Source organism: Salmo trutta, chromosome 17, assembly GCF_901001165.1.
Source record: "Salmo trutta chromosome 17, fSalTru1.1, whole genome shotgun sequence".
In the NCBI taxonomy this organism is placed as follows: Eukaryota; Metazoa; Chordata; class Actinopteri; order Salmoniformes; family Salmonidae; genus Salmo; species Salmo trutta.
The window spans coordinates 34,776,166-34,794,051 of record NC_042973.1 but is presented as its reverse complement, the minus strand read 5'-3'; the positions used below and the strand labels follow the sequence as shown (position 1 = coordinate 34,794,051).

The window sequence follows — 17,886 nt, the reverse complement described above, 5'->3', positions numbered from 1 at the left end:
CAAACATGACTACGGACACAGCAGAGGGTGTTAATGGCCTGGGTCTAAAATAAATATGAAGGAAATTGGCTGTGCAGTGTAGTGCCATCGTTCTGGGTAGAAGTTGCCCTTAGGCACATATCTAGGATTTAAAAAATGAACTCGCCCAAATCCTGACCTGAGCCATTGGGGTGGGTGCCTAGTCATGTGTATGGCTTCATTCTTCGACTACGTAGGCACTGTGGATTTATACCAGTACAGTATTCTGTGGCACATTCCAAAGGCGTAAAACTTTGCTCTTTCCGTCAATAGAATGCATACAATTGGCCCATAATCCTTATCTCTAACTAAGACAATTCATTACCCATACACTGTATTTAGCAACCACAAACCCTCTTGGATAAATATGTGATGATAAATTCTTGCCTGTTATTCCTCTCAAGCCAGAGAGAACTGAGGCTCAGAGACAGAGAGATATCAGATATGTCTGAACAGTAATGCAACAAACATACAGCCACAGCCCAGGGCCCGACAACTTTGTGCTTCAAATGCATATTTGGACCTGTCTCATCTGTCATTCGCATGTGTGTCGGCCCTATTAACAGGACGCATGGGGAAATGGATGCCAAAGCAACCATCACACACATGCATATTCACTGCAGTGATATACAAGAAGAGAAAACAATGTGTGCTTATCATTACAGCATGGAATAAGAATGCGTTGCGAATGGTCCTCATTAGATGTTTTGATTTGGTTAAAGACAATGTGGGAAATAATAATAGGATTACAATGTGCTGTATAAATGCCTTTCGTTTTTAAAGCTTTTCGTGCCTTGTGCCTTTTATGAACGATTTAGCTCTGTACCTGTTAACTCTTTTGGTGACATGCTGAAGCAGCCAAAGACTGCTATAATCCCCCAATTATCTCTTTCTCTCTCTTTCCTCCCCTCTCTTTCTTTACCTCTCTCACTCTCTCTTTCTTCATCTCATCCTTTCCTGTCTCACTCACAGACATAGATACCCCCTTGAAGTGGACGCCCAATCTCCTCTAAATCCTTCTCACACAAGCAAACACCACTTTCAAGAAGTCCCTCAGCCCCCTCCTCTTTCTTCCCCTTCTTTCCTCCCTCCCACTCTCTGTCACAGCTTCCCACACACCGAGGTGGGTCTTTGGCATCCTCATGCACCCTCTCTCGCCCTCTCTTCTCTCAGAATTCTTATAGCTCAGGATAGCGATGAGGTTAGCTGTGCTCTGCGTGTGCGGGACCCTGCTGGCCTTCTCCACGCCCCCTGGGAACTATGCAAACCTCAGCAAGGGAGACTTTAATTGGGGTACAGAATCTGGGAGCTGCTTGGTAACTATAAAGCCTGCAGGGAAGTGTGGGGGAGAGGGGATGGACGAGGACGCATGCCCCTACCGAGTGACCCTGCCACCGCTGGATGTAATGCTGCCCCGGCAGCTCAGGGAATTGGAGAGGACTGTGAAGGAGGTGCAGAGGCTAAAGGAGACCGTGGAGCAGCTGAAGAGAGCCTGCATGGAGTGCAGGATAAGCCAGATGGAGCGGGAGAGAGAGAGGCTGGGGGACAGAGAGAAGGAGAAGGTGAGATTGGGAGAGAGTGAGAAGGAGAAAGAGGGGAAGAAGGAGGGGGAGAAGAAGACAGAGAGACAGGGAGACAGAGAAAGGAAGATGGAGATGGACAAGGAGGGAGAGGGGGCAAGAGGCAGGGAGAGAACAATTGTGGAAGAGAGAGAGGGAGTGGAGGAGAGGGCCAGGGAGATTGAGAACAATATTGTTGAGATAAGAAAGAGAGAACGGGAGAAAGAGTGGGAGAGAGAGTGGGAGCGGGAAAAGGAGAGAGAAAGAGGGGTAAACAGGGAATGGGGGATAGAGAGGGAGAGAAAAATAGAGAATGAGACCAAGAGAGAGGAAGAGGAGAGAAGGGAGCCAGGGATGGAGAAGGTGAACATTTTAGAAGGGGAAAGGGGGAGAGGGGGAGAGATAGAGAAAAACAGTGGGAGTGAAAATGAAAGAGAGAGGTTATGGGAAACGAAGGTGGAAACCGAGGAGAGTCAGGGGGATAAGGTAAGGGAGAAGGATCTGGAGCATGAGAGTAGAGAGAAAGAAGAGAGAGGGCGGGGAAATAGGGAACAGATCGGGGAGAAGGGACAACATCAGGTGGAGATAGAGAGGGAAAGGGAGGGGAAGATAGAGAAAGAGAGTGAAAAAAAGAAAGAGAAGGAGAGGCAGAGCCAACATCCTTGGCAAGGGAAGAAGACCCAGGGAGAGAAAGAATGGCAGAAGAAGAAAGAGAGAGAGAAGCAAATCCCGAGCCACAGACAGACAGAAAAAAAGAAAGAGAATCAGAGAGAGGAGACAGTAAAGAAGATAGAGAAAGTGGTAGAAAAAAGAGTCCAAAAAGTGCAGAGACACAGCATAGTGGTGACGACAGATGGGTCAAGTGATAATCAGGACATAGCTTCAACTAGCCCAAGCACTGGTTTGACACAGGGCTCAATCCCCAGACCTCACTCCTCAGGACCAGACCAAACATCCACCTCCATCTCAGGCCCTGCCACCAATCCCAGCCCAGGATCTAGATCAGACACTGCCGGTGGATATATTCCAAGTCCTTCCTCCAGCTCAACCTCTAGCCCAAGATTTTCCTCCATCTCCAGCACAAGGAAAAGCTCAATTCTTAACATAAGCTCAAGTCAAAGGACCATCTCCTCTTTACCTCGCCAGGGAGCCACCAGGTCTGACCCCATCACAACCCCAAGTTCAGGCACCAGCTACAGGACTGACAGAACCATCCCAAGTATCAAAACAAGCTCAAACCAAACAACCATCAGCTCATCAAAAAGGATTATTAGCCCAAGAAACAGACCTTCCCAGAAGTACAAGCCCAACCAAACTATCCAGGCCATCAGACCTGGCCTTAAGCCCATACCACCCAGCCTGACTAGCTCCTCCAACCTCAGCTCACAGACCACCACCAGCTCCAGCACTGCACGGACAATGACTGACAAAAACCCAGGACCCAGCCCAACAATTACCAGGTCATGGTGGAACCCAAGGCCTAGCACAAAGCCAAAATCTGGGCCACAGCCCAGACCAGGCCTAAAGCCCAGACACAGCGTAAAGCCTAAAGATGAACGAAAACCTAAACCAGGCGAAAAGCCAATCTCAGGCATTAGACCTAAACCTGGACCAAAACCAAAGCATGTCCTAAAGCCCAGGCCACCGAGCCCAACCAGCTCCTCTAGCTTCAATCAGAAGACCGCTTCCAGAACTGGCTCAACTTCAACCACCACCACTAGCCTTAGCCCTGGGATCAGCTTTACAAGACCCAGTCTACAGACCACTAAGACAAGTACCAGCCAAAGCAGCACCACACTGGGACACTCTTCAGCCACCACCACTAGTCCTAGCTCAAAGATTACCAGCCCAAGCTACAAGATGACTAGTTCCAGGCCTGGGGCAAGCAGTAGCAATAGCCCAACTCCAGGAACTTCAACCACTGCTCAATCTAGCCCTAGGGCCACCAGTCCAAGCGCCAGAATTGGGTACTTGTCAACCCCTCTAAAGCCAAAACCAGGAGCAAAGCCTATTCCAGGCCCCAGAACCAAACCTGGACCAAAACCCAAGCCAATACCATCCAGCTCTGTCCCAGAGATCACTCCCAGGCCTGGCTCAACTCCAGACAACAGCACAAGCCTCAGCCCAAATACCACCAGTCCAGGATCCTATATTATCAGCTCCAGCCAAAGGATTAGTAATACAAGCCATAGTCTAGGGAGTCTTAACAGCACAATGCCAAGACACTCTCCAGCAACCACAACTAGCCCAACAACTTCCAGTTCATGCATCCAGACTAGCTCTTCCAGCTCAAGTTCAACTCCAGCAATTACAACCACCACTAGCCGCAGCTCAGGAACCAGCTTCACTAGCCGCATCTCAATGACCACCAGTAGCAGCACCAGTCCTAAGATGACACCTGCCCAAAACCCTGAACACAGCACAATGACTACCAGAACTTGGATTAAGCCCAGATCTGGACTAAAGCCCAAAACAGGAGCAAAACCCATTCCAGGCACCAGACCTAAACCTGGACCAACACCAAAGCCTGTCCTAAAGCCCAGACGACCCAGCTCATCAAGCTCTAGCCCAAAGACCAATCCAAGAACTGGCTCAACTTCAACCACCACCACTAGCCTTAGCCCTGGGATCAGCTGTACAATACCCCATCTACAGACTACTAAGACAAGTACCAGCGAAAGCAGCACCAGACCGGGACACACTTCAGTACCCACCACAAGCCTTAGCCCAAAGATTTCCAGTTCAAGGATACCGACCAGCTCTTCCAGCTCAAATTCAACTCCAGCAACTACAACCACCACAAGCCGTAGCCCAAGGACCAGCTTCACTAGCCTCAGCTCAAGGACCCCCAGTGCCAGTCCCAGCCATGAGACAACGTCTGCCCAAAACCCTGAACCCAACACAGTGACTACCAGACCTTGGATTAAGCCCAGACCAGGCCTACAGCCCAGGCCTGGACAAAAGCCTAAACCAGGCACAAAACCCATTCCAGGCCAGAGACACAAACCTGGACAAAAACCAAAGCATGTCCTAAAGCCCAGACCACCCAGCCCAACCAGCTCTTCCAGCTTCAACCCTAAGACCACTTCCAGAACTGGCTCAACTTCAACCACCACCACTAGCCTTAGCCATGGAATCAGCTTTACAAGACCCATTCTACAGACCACTAGGACAAGTAGGAACCAAAGCAGCACCACACTGGGACACTCTTCAGCCACCACAACTAGTCCGAGCTCAAAGATTACCAGCCCAAGCTACAGGACAACTAGTTCCAGCCCTGGGGCCAGCAGTAACAGTAGCCCAACTCCAGGAACTTCAACCCCTGCTAGATCTAGCCCTAGGACCACCAGTCCAAGTGCCAGAATTGGGTTATTGTGGACCCATAGACCTGGCCTAAAGCCAAAACCAGGTGCAAAGCCCATTCCAGGCCCCAGAACAAAACCTGGACCCAAACCAAAGCCTGTCCTAAAGCCCACACCATCAAGCCCAACTGGCTTTTCCAGCTCTGTCCCAGAGATCACTCCCAGACCTGGCTCAACTCCAGACAACAGCACAAGCCTCAGCCCAAATACCACCAGTCCAGGAACCTTTACTACCAGCTCCAGCCCAGGGATTAGTAATTCAAGCCCCAGTCTAGGCAGTCTTAGAAGTACAATGGCAAGGCACTCTGCAGCAACCACCACTAGCTCTCGCCCAAATATTTCCAGTTCAAGCATCCCAACTAGCTCTTCCAGCTCAAGTTCAACTACTGCAACTACAACCACCGCTAGCCGCAGCCCAGGAACCAGCTTCACTAGCCTCAGCTCAAGGACCACCAGTACCAGCTCCAACCCTGAGATGACATCTGCTCAAAAACCTGAACCGAGCACAATGACTACCAGACCTTGGATTAAGCCCAGACCTGGCATGAAGCCCAAACCAGGCACAAAACCCAAACCAGTTACAAAACCCATTCCAGGCCCCAGACTCAAACCTGGACCAAAACCAAAGCCTGTCCAAAAGCACAGACCACTCAGCCCAACAAGCTCCTCCAGCTTCAACCCTAAGACCACTTCCAGAACTGGCTCAACTTCAACCACCACCACTAGCCTTAGCCATGGAATCAGCTTTACAAGACCCATTCTACAGACCACTAGGACAAGTAGGAACCAAAGCAGCACCACACTGGGACACTCTTCAGCCACCACAACTAGTCCGAGCTCAAAGATTACCAGCCCAAGCTACAGGACAACTAGTTCCAGCCCTGGGGCCAGCAGTACCATTAGACCAACTCCAGGAACTTCAACCCCTGCTAGATCTAGCCCTAGGACCACCAGTCCAAGTGCCAGAGTTGGGTTATTGTGGACCCATAGACCTGGCCTAAAGCCAAAACCAGGTGCAAAGCCCATTCCAGGCCCCAGAACAAAACCTGGACCCAAACCAAAGCCTGTCCTAAAGCCCACACCATCAAGCCCAACTGGCTTTTCCAGCTCTGTCCCAGAGATCACTCCCAGACCTGGCTCAACTCCAGACAACAGCACAAGCCTCAGCCCAAATACCACCAGTCCAGGAACCTTTACTACCAGCTCCAGCCCAGGGATTAGTAATTCAAGCCCCAGTCTAGGCAGTCTTAGAAGTACAATGGCAAGGCACTCTGCAGCAACCACCACTAGCTCTCTCCCAAATATTTCCAGTTCAAGCATCCCAACTAGCTCTTCCAGCTCAAGTTCAACTACTGCAACTACAACCACCGCTAGCCGCAGCCCAGGAACCAGCTTCACTAGCCTCAGCTCAAGGACCACCAGTACCAGCTCCAACCCTGAGACGACATCTGCTCAAAAACCTGAACCGAGCACAATGACTACCAGACCTTGGATTAAGCCCAGACCTGGCATGAAGCCCAAACCAGGCACAAAACCCAAACCAGTTACAAAACCCATTCCAGGCCCCAGACTCAAACCTGGACCAAAACCAAAGCCTGTCCAAAAGCACAGACCACCCAGCCCAACCAGCTCCTCCAGCTTCAACCCTAAGACCACTTCCAGAACTGGCTCAACTTTAACCACCACCACTAGCCTTAGCCATGGAATCAGCTTTACAAGACCCATTCTACAGACCACTAGGACAAGTAGGAACCAAAGCAGCACCACACTGGGACACTCTTCAGCCACCACAACTAGTCCGAGCTCAAAGATTACCAGCCCAAGCTACAGGACAACTAGTTCCAGCCCTGGGGCCAGCAGTAACAGTAGCCCAACTCCAGGAACTTCAACCCCTGCTAGATCTAGCCCTAGGACCACCAGTCCAAGTGCCAGAATTGGGTTATTGTGGACCCATAGACCTGGCCTAAAGCCAAAACCAGGTGCAAAGCCCATTCCAGGCCCCAGAACAAAACCTGGACCCAAACCAAAGCCTGTCCTAAAGCCCACACCATCAAGCCCAACTGGCTTTTCCAGCTCTGTCCCAGAGATCACTCCCAGACCTGGCTCAACTCCAGACAACAGCACAAGCCTCAGCCCAAATACCACCAGTCCAGGAACCTTTACTACCAGCTCCAGCCCAGGGATTAGTAATTCAAGCCCCAGTCTAGGCAGTCTTAGAAGTACAATGGCAAGGCACTCTGCAGCAACCACCACTAGCTCTCGCCCAAATATTTCCAGTTCAAGCATCCCAACTAGCTCTTCCAGCTCAAGTTCAACTACTGCAACTACAACCACCGCTAGCCGCAGCCCAGGAACCAGCTTCACTAGCCTCAGCTCAAGGACCACCAGTACCAGCTCCAACCCTGAGACGACATCTGCTCAAAAACCTGAACCGAGCACAATGACTACCAGACCTTGGATTAAACCCAGACCTGGCATGAAGCCCAAACCAGGCACAAAACCCAAACCAGTTACAAAACCCATTCCAGGCCCCAGACTCAAACCTGGACCAAAACCAAAGCCTGTCCAAAAGCACAGACCACTCAGCCCAACAAGCTCCTCCAGCTTCAACCCTAAGACCACTTCCAGAACTGGCTCAACTTCAACCACCACCACTAGCCTTAGCCATGGAATCAGCTTTACAAGACCCATTCTACAGACCACTAGGACAAGTAGGAACCAAAGCAGCACCACACTGGGACACTCTTCAGCCACCACAACTAGTCCGAGCTCAAAGATTACCAGCCCAAGCTACAGGACAACTAGTTCCAGCCCTGGGGCCAGCAGTACCAGTAGCCCAACTCCAGGAACTTCAACCCCTGCTAGATCTAGCCCTAGGACCACCAGTCCAAGTGCCAGAATTGGGTTATTGTGGACCCATAGACCTGGCCTGAAGCCAAAACCAGGTGCAAAGCCCATTCCAGGCCCCAGAACAAAACCTGGACCCAAACCAAAGCCTGTCCTAAAGCCCACACCATCAAGCCCAACTGGCTTTTCCAGCTCTGTCCCAGAGATCACTCCCAGACCTGGCTCAACTCCAGACAACAGCACAAGCCTCAGCCCAAATACCACCAGTCCAGGAACCTTTACTACCAGCTCCAGCCCAAGGATTAGTAATACAATCCCCAGTCTAGCAAGTCTTAGAAGTACAATGACAAGGCACTCTCCAGCAACCACCACTAGCTCTCACCCAAATATTTCCAGTTCAAGCATCCCAACTAGCTCTTCCAGCTCAAGTTCAACTACTGCAACTACAACCACCGCTAGCCGCAGCCCAGGAACCAGCTTCCCTAGCCTCAGCTCAAGGACCACCAGTACCAGCTCCAACCCTGAGACGACATCTGCTCAAAAACCTGAACCGAGCACAATGACTACCAGACCTTGGATTAAGCCCAGACCTGGCATGAAGCCCAAACCAGGCACAAAACCCAATCCAGTTACAAAACCCATTCCAGGCCCCAGACTCAAACCTGGACCAAAACCAAAGCCTGTAAAAAAGCCCAGAACACCCAGCCCAACAAGCTCCTTCAGCTTCAACCCTAAGACCGCTTCCAGAAGTGGCTCAACTTCAACCACCACCACTAGCCTTAGCCCTGGAATCAGCTTTACAAGACTCAGTCTACAGATCACTAAGTCAAGTACCAACCAAAGCAGCACCACACTGGGACACTCTTCAGCCACCACCACTAGTCCTAGCTCAAAGATTAACAGCCCAAGCTTCAAGACAACTACTTCCGGCCCTGGGGCCAGCAGTACCAGTAGCCCAACTCCAGGAACTTCACCCACCGCGAGATCTAGCCCTAAGACCACCAGTCCAAGCACAAAAATTGGGTCCTTGTGGACCCATAGACCTGGCCAAAAGCCAAAACCAGGTGCAAAGCCTATTCCAGGCCCCAGAACAAAACCTAGACCAAAACCAAAGCGTGTCCAAAATCCCACACCAAGGAAAACTGGCTCTTCCAGCTCTGACCCAGAGATCACTCCCAGACCTGGTTCAACTCCAGACAACAGCACATGCCTCAGCCCAAATACCACCAGTCCAGGATCCTTTACTACCAGCTCCAGCCCAGGGATTAGTAATTCAAGCCCCAGTCTAGGCAGTCTTAACAGCACAACAGCAAGACACTCTCCAGCAACCACCACTAGCCCAAAGACTTCCAGTTCAAGCATCCCAACCAGCTCTGCCAGCTCAAGTTCAACTCCAGCAGTTACAACCACCACTAGTCGCAGCCCAGGAACCAGCTTCCCTAGCCTCAGCTCAAGGACCACCAGTACCAGCTCCAGCCCTAAGATGACATCTGCCCAAAACCCTGAACGCAGCACAATGACTACCACACCTAGGATTAAGCCCAGACCAGACCTACACCCCAAACCTGGCCAAAAGCCCAAACCAGGCACAAAACCCAATCCAGGCCACAGACCAAAACCTGTACCAAAGTCAAAGCCTGTCCTAAAGCCCAGACCACCCAGCCCAACAAGCTCCTCCAGCTCTAGCCCAAAGACCTATCCCAGAACTGGTTCAACTTCAACAACCACTACTTGGCTTAGCCCTGGGATCAGACCCAATCTACACACAACTAAGAAAGGTACCAGCCGAAGCAACACCACACCGGGACACTCTTCAGCCAGCACCAATAGTCCTAGCTCAAAGATTACTAGCACAAGCTACAAGACTACTAGTTCCAGCCCTGGGGACAGCATTAGCAGTAGCTCAACTACAGGAACTACAACCACCACTAGACCTAGCACAAGGACCACCAGTCCAAGCTCCAGAATTGGGTTCCGGTGGACCCCCAGACCCAGTCTAAAGGCAAAACCAGGTGCAAGGCCTGTTCCAGGCCCCAGACCCAAACCTGGACCAAAATCAAAGCCTGTCCTAAAGCCCACACCATCAAGCTCAACTGGCTCTTCCCTAGCCGTCCCAGAGATAACTTCAAGAACTGGCTCAACTCTAGACACCAGCACAAAACTCAGCCCAAATAGCACCAGTCCAGCCTCCTTTACTACCAATTCCAGCCCAGGGATTAGTAATCCAAGCCCCAGTCAAGGCAGTCTTAACAGCACAAGGCCAAGACAAACTCCAGCAACAACAACCATCACTAACCACAGCTCAAGGACCAGCTTCACTAGCCTCAGCTCAAGGACCACCAGTACCAGCTCCAGCCCTGAGACGACATCTGTCCAAAACCCTGAACCCAGCACAATGACTACCAGACCTAGGATTAAGCCCAGACCTGGCCTAAAGCCAAAACCAGGTGCAAAACCCAGCCAAAGTAGCACCACACTGGGACACTCTTCAGCCACCACTACTAATCCTAGCTCAACGAATACCGGCCCAAGCTATAGGATGACTAGTTCCAGCCCTAGGGCCAGCAGTAGCAGTGGCCCAACTCTAAGAGATTCAACCACCGCTAGATCTATCCCAAGGACCACCAGTTCAAGTGCCAGAATTGGGTCCTTGTGGACCCCCACACCCAGCTTAAAGCTAAAACCAGGTGCAAAGCCTATTCCAGGCCACAGACAAAAACCAGGACTGAAATCAAAGCCTGTCCTACAGCCCACACCATCAAGTTCAACTCCAGCAACTACAATTACCACAAGCCGCAGCTCAGGGACCAGCTTCACTAGCCTTAGCTCAAGGACCACCAGTACCAGCTCCAGCCCTGAGATGACACCTGCCCAAAACCTTGAACACATCACAATGACTACCAGACCTAGGATTAAGCCCAGACCTGGCCTAAAGCCCAAAGCAGGTGCAAAACCCATTCCAGGCCCTAGACCCAAACCTAGACCAACACCAAAGCCTGTCTTGAAGCCCAGACCACTCAAACCAACCAGCTCATCTAGCTCTAGCCCAAATACTTATCCAAGAACTGTCTCAACTTCAACCACCACCACAAGCTTTAGCCCTGGGATCAGCTTTACAAAACCCAGTCAACAGACTACTAAGAAAAGTATCAGCAAAAGCAGCACCACACCGGGACACTCTCCAGTAACCACCACTAGTGCTATCCCAAAGACTTCCAGTTCAAGCATCCCGACCAGCTCTTCCAGCTCAAGTTCAACTCATGAAGCAACAACCACAACTAGCCGCAGCCCAAGGACCAGCTTCACTAGCCTCAGCGCAAGGACCACCAGTACCAGCTCCAGCCCTGAGACAATGTCTGTCCAAAACCCTGAAACAAACACGACAACTGCCAGACTTAGGATCAAGCCCAAACCTGGCCTACAGTCTCGACTTAACCTACAGCCCAAACCTGGCCTGAAGTCTAAACCTGAACTAAAGAACGAACCAGGCGCAAAGCCTATTCCAGGCCTAAGGCCTAAACCTGGACCACAATCAAAGCCCATCCTAAAGCCCAGACCACCCAGCCCAACCAGCCTCAACCCTAAGACCAGTAACATAACTCCCACCACTAGCCTCAGCCCTGGGATCACAAGCCACAGTTGGCAGACCACGCGGACAAGTACCAGCCAAAGTAGCACCACACCAGGCCCCTTTCCAGGCACCACCACAAAGATTACTAATCCAAGCTACAAGACCACTAGTTCCAGCTCTGGGGTCAGCATCAGCAGTAGCAGTAGTGGTAGCCCCACTCCAGGAACTACAACCACTGCTAGACCTAGCTCAAGGACCACCCATCCAAGCTCCAGAACTAGGTTCTGGTTGACTCCCAGACCTGGCTTACAGCCTAAACCAGGCTTAAGGCCTATTCCAGGACCCATACCTGGACCAAAGCTCACACCTGACTTAAAGCCCAGACCACCCAATCCAACCAGCTCCCCCAGCTCCATCTCAAAGACCACTCCCAGACCTGGCTCAACTCCAGACATCCCCACTAGCCTCAGCCCAAAGACCACAAGTCCAAACTCCAGGACTACCAGCTCCAGCCTTGGGATTAGCTTTACAACCCCCAGTTCAGGCAGTCTCAGCAGAACCACACCAAGTCACTCTAAAGCAACCACAACCACCACTAGCTCTAGCCCAAAGATCACCAGTTCAAGCATCCGGACAGGCTCTTCCAGCTCAAGAAGCATCACACTAAGCCCAACTCCAGCAACCAATACCACCACTAGCCCCAACTCAAGCACCAGCTTCACTAGCCTCAGCTCAAGGACCACCAGTACCAGCATCAGTCCTGAGTCAAAGTCTGCCCAACATCCTGAACCCAGCTCAACAACCCCCAGATTTAGCATTAAGCCCAAACCTGGCCTAAAACCCAAACCAGACCAAAAGCACAAACCAGGCCGAAGGCCTATTCCAAGTTCAAAGCCTAAACCTGGATCAAAGCTTAAACCAATCTTAAAGCCCAGACCACCCAGCCCGACTAGCTTCTCCAGTTCAGGACCAAAGACCACACCCAAACCCGGCTCAACTTCAACCACCACCACTAGCCTTAGCCCTGGGGCCAGAACCAGCAGTAGTCCCACTCCAGCAACTACAACCACCACCAATCCAATTATCAAGGCCAGCTCCTCCGCCACTAACCCCAGCCCATCAACCAGCTTTACTAGACTCAGCTCACTGAGCATCAGTGCCAGCTCCGGCCATGCGACAAAGTTTGACCAAAATCCTAGACCCAGCCCAACGATCACCAGGTCCCAGTGGATCCCCAGACTTAGCACAAAGCCAGAATCTGGGCCACAGCCCAGACCAGGCTTACAGCCCAGACCCAGCCTAAAGCCTAAAGATGACCTAAGGCCTGAAACTGAACCAAATCCCAAACCAGGCCCAAGGCCTATTCCAGGCCTAAGACCCAAACCAAGACCAAAACCAAAGTCTGTCCTAAAGCCCAGACCAGCCAATCCTACTAGTTCTTCCAGCCCAAAAATCACTCCCAGGCCTGACCCATCTCTTACCACTATCCATAGCCCAAGCTCCAAAACTACCAGTTCAAGCTTCAGGTCTACCAGCTTCAGCCCTGGGATCAGCATTACCAGCCCCACTCTACGGGACACCAAGACCAGTACTAGTCTAAGCAGCAGCACACAGAGCCACTCTATAGCCACCACCAGTAGCCCTGGCCCAACTACCACCAGTCCAAGCATCCGGAATGGCCCTTCCAGCTCAAGCCGAAGCAGTACAACACTGAGCTCATTTTCAGCAACCAGAATCACCACTAATCCTGACCCAAAGGTCACTAGTCCAGGATCCAGGATGAACTACAGAACCTTCAGGCTCAGCATGGGGACCAGCACCAGCGGTAGCCCAACTCCAGAACACACAACCACCACTAACACTAGCTCAAAGATCACTAGTTCAAGAATTTGGACCAACTCTTCCAGCTCAAGCAGCAAAACAATCAGTCCAACTCCAGCAAGCACAACCTCCATAAGTTCCAGTTCATGGACGACCAGTATCAGCATCAGTCCTGAGACAAAGTCTGCCCAAAAGCGAGAACCCAGCACAACAACTACCAGACCTGGCCTAAAGCTTAAACCTGAACGTAAGCCTAAACCTGGCACAAAGCCCAAACCAGACCCAAGACATATTCCAGACCGAACACCTAAACCTGGACCAAAACCAAAGCCTGTGCTGAAGCCCAGACCTGCTCCAAAGCCTTGGCCCAAAACCACCACCCAAGGTCCAAGGACCACTTCCTCCACACCTAGCCCCAAGACATCCAATAGCCAAAGGACTGTGACTGACCCCAGCCCACAAACGGCCACAAGCCCTGGCTCAAGAACTACAAGACCTAACCAACAAACTACCCTCAGCTCTAGCTCAAAAATCATCTCTAGCACAAGCCGGAAAACATCCACTAGCCCTGTCACAATGACCACTACTATCGCCAGTCTAAAAAAGACCAGCTCAAGGCAACAATTTAGCACAAGGCCTAGCCCCAAAACTACCACTACTAGTCCCATTCCATTGGCCAACTCTAACCATAGCCTTACTACCAGCCCTGACGCCCCTACCCCCAGCCCCGACTCCCCTACCCCCAGCCCCATACCGGAGTCTTCCACCCCCAGTGTGAGAGAACTGCGTGTGAAGACCAGCCAGGTATCTGCTAGTCTGAATGACACAAAGGATACAAGCGGAGGGCCAAAGGTTTCTCGAGGAGGGCATCCAAAGGTCCTTCCTGGGCTAAACCTGCTCACAGAGAAGGACCAGGTAGGCAGCAAGACTAACAGGACGGAGAACCAGCCTCAAAGCCCTGCACAGATTTCACCAGGAGGTAAGATAAATCAATTCTATTTTACTTTACATGCTATTGTCTGCTATTTAAATGGAATTATGATAATTAGATTGTAATTGATAATTACATAAAGTTTAGTTTGAGCTTTCTTACGGGTTCACTGAATCAAGCCGTATTATGTATTATTTGGTACCAGGTAGCCTATAGTAGATAGCTACCAAATGTGTTGACTTATTCAAAACAAGATCCAGAAAGGCTATTCACTGTTATTAAGTTATTAAGATTACATTTTTTTTTGTAAACTTAATAGAATCGTGCTATACAAATACGGCACTAAAAATTCTGACTACAGCCAACACAGATGTAGGATCTTCATTTGAGCCAGTTTGTTACAGCAGGAAAATAATCCTGCAGCAACAGGAAATTTGTATTATTATGTGGATTATATTTAATAGACATTTTTGTAGAGGTTAATACATTTTTCATAAGGGAAAATCAAGTATGACACGTCTAAGTGGAAATGACAAATTACAAAAAGAAGCCTTTTTGAACCTCAAATACACTACAAGTTTTAAATGTCCTGCATTGTAGAAAAGACATCCTGCAACAGATTAAGATCCCACATAAGTACAAAAACCCTATCCTTTCCCCATTGGTTAAGATAAATTATAAACTTCTATTGAAACAGTGTAGCCTAGGTTATGGCAGATAACAGTAGAAATTGTGACTGGAAAATATATTGTTGTGAGTGGAACAATGTTGTTCTGGAAAAAAATGTAATATTGCTCAATCAACTTTATATCAGTGTGATATCATCTCCATTATAAATTATGAGGATTGTAACTTTGAAGTCCAAGCGACCTAAGGTGATGTTTAATGAGCCTATTATACTGTGGTGGAGTTTTGACATCATCATCTTTGTAACAGATGTTGTGTGGTTTGTGGTTATTCTCTGTTAAATTAAGAATTTATATATGTGAGCATGTGCATGTCTGTGAGTGTGTGTGGCTTAAATAGGGATCAAGGTGTGACTGTGCAGAGCATGCTTTTAGGTCATAGTCAGCTTAAACACACATTGTTATTGCTGAGTGGCACATATATCAAATAACAAATGAAGTGTCACACAAAGCTATTGCTAGCTTTTATTAATGTACAAGGCCACTTTAAGCCAAGCACCTAAATGTTTTACCGACTTAACAACTCTAATTGACATTTAACTGAAATCTGTTTCAGGGACATTTTCCTTAACATAAAAATACTTCAAATTTATGGTAACCGATAAATCCTAGCTATTTCAGCATGATACAATCATATTCTAATCTTGTGTGTATAGTTTCAAATGTGTGAAATATTGTATTTTGTTTGCAAAAGATACAAATAAAATAACCTTTATTTAATCAGTTTAGTTTCTGTAGGCCTACAGTAAGAACATGTATATTTGTGTTATGCTGCAAGTTCACCTTTTCTTCAACAAGGATTACAGACTACTCCAATCTAATTTTATCATTCCACTATCCTTCTACTCAACAGTTACCATGGCACCCAGAGACTGCTCTGACCACATGGCCAGGGGGGAGAGGAATAGCAGAGTCTACCAAGTGACCCCTGACCCTAAGAACGGAACCATTGCAGTGTTCTGTGACATGGAGTCTCATGGCGGAGGGTGGACCGTCATTCAGCTCCGTCAGGACGGCAGTGTGGACTTCAACCGGACCTGGGCTGAATACCGGACGGGCTTCGGTGACCTGATGGTTGGGGAGTTCTGGCTGGGCAACGACCACATCCACCTGCTGACCCGAAACAGGGTGATGGTCCTTAGGGTGGAGCTGGAAGACTTTAACGGCATGACGGAGTACGCAGAGTACAGGCTCTTCCGCGTGGCTGGTGAGCGGCTACGCTACCGCCTATCTGTGGGTGGGTACTCGGGCACGGCAGGAGATGCACTTCAATTTAGCAAGAGTTACGACCACAACAACAGGTTCTTTACGACTCCTGACAGGGACTATGACCGCTACCCTTCAGGGAACTGTGGGGCCTACTACAGCTCAGGCTGGTGGTTTGACGCCTGCATGGCTTCCAACCTCAACGGGAGATATTATGTGGGAAAATACAAAGGGGTGCGGAACGGGATCTACTGGGGGACGTGGCATAACATATCCACAGAGTACTACCCGACTAATGACAGACAATCTTTCAAGACTGTCAGAATGATGATCAGGCCACGGGGCTATGCAAAGTGATCGGCTGGCTGGCTCCTCGGTTGGCGTTCTCAGCAGTTGCAATTCTCAAATAGGGGGCCGGGGACCCCTATGAGGCCTCCGAGATTTTTCAATGGGTCCATGACAAAAGCAGGAAAAAGCTGATAAAATGCTCAATGTTAAAAATACGATTTTTTTAGGGAGGAGCACTGTTTGATACGCAAATGAAAACATTCAGATTGTACTGCTGTTTCATATTTTGGGGGTTTATAATGCCTTTTGTTTAACAAGCAATTTTAATATATTCCATCATTTTATTTACTCTTTCAAATGTTAAATCTCTGATTCAGGCGGGTCAACAACACCTAAATCTTCTTAATTTCTTGATTAATATTAGTGGGCCTCGGGAAAGCCTGCTCTGTTGGTAAAATACTGCCACTTGGTGGTCTGAAACGAAACACCACTTTTTTATGGTTTCAAATGGAACACTCAAACTGTGGAAAAGATGTTCAGAGTTCCTGAAGTAATTTATAAGATGTCTTCTTATTATCTATGTAAGGTTACAGTGTGAAAGTATTGTTGGAAAACGGTTTCATAGAAGTCTTTCTCCTGTGACGAGAAAGAGAAATACTCTTTGAGGAGGGTAATGAAGAGATGGACAAAATCTCTTGAATTGTACTGGAATGATTGACTGACGATTGATTGTTGTAATGTTTTTTTATTCTCAGTATTTTTTACGGGAAAAATGAAATGAGGTCAATAAACAGAATTTAATTCCTTTGTTGATGTGTTCAGTCTCACCATGATGTTGACTATACATGTATAACTTATAGACTTTCTATGCAAACCTCTCAGCTAGCACGTAAAGACTCTGCCTCCACAGGTATGTATCCAAATATCCTCTTTGCAATGGCCTTCGTCACGTAAAGTATTAAGAGCATAATTTACCGTCTACAACGTAATCCGACTGCCACAACCCACAGACGTTGAACTCCAGTAAGAACCTGTACAGAAGTAGAGTTGTGGAGAAAATAAAGTAAAAAAACGAGTGATGACAAACAGCATGTAGAGATCATTTCTCCCAAACTCATTGTGAAGAGCGCATCTCACACTTACATCAACATGTGAGAGAAGAACCATTTGATTGATCACTGCCGGAAGGCCGTAGAAAGGCTATAGGAAGGAGAGGTGGAGATACCGAGAGAGAGAGAGATGAAAGAGAAGAAAACACTAACACAGGTAACTCAGGTGAAAGAGAACAAGAGAGCATCTGCTAAATTACCATATTATTAAATCAGAAGGCAACACTTTATAATAAATTGAATCAAAAGCCATTGATTAATACATAATTTATAAGACATTCATGTTCATGATTTGCAGATTATTTGTTCATCTTTACAACTATATTTAAATGTCAGTGAGCAATTGATTAAAGATAAATAAATAAAGTCGCACACTGTATACAGTTGAAGTCGGAAGTTTAATTAAAACTCGTTTTTCAACCACTCCGCAAATTTCTTGTTAACAAACTATAGTTTTGGCAAGTCGGTTAGGACATCTACTTTGTGCA

At 48.7% G+C, this 17,886-nt stretch overlaps 1 protein-coding gene across 1 annotated transcript; it reads left to right on the top strand.

Annotated features, from left to right (window-relative positions):
• The first annotated feature begins 1,219 nt into the window (after positions 1–1,219).
• LOC115151361 (mucin-12) lies at positions 1,220–17,098 on the top strand. Its single transcript, XM_029695275.1, has 3 exons — positions 1,220–1,847; positions 1,968–14,157; positions 15,649–17,098. Exons 1-3 carry the CDS (start codon positions 1,374–1,376, stop codon positions 16,356–16,358), a joined length of 13,374 nt encoding a protein of 4,457 aa, XP_029551135.1. The 5' UTR covers positions 1,220–1,373; the 3' UTR covers positions 16,359–17,098.
• Positions 17,099–17,886: the final 788 nt, after the last annotated feature.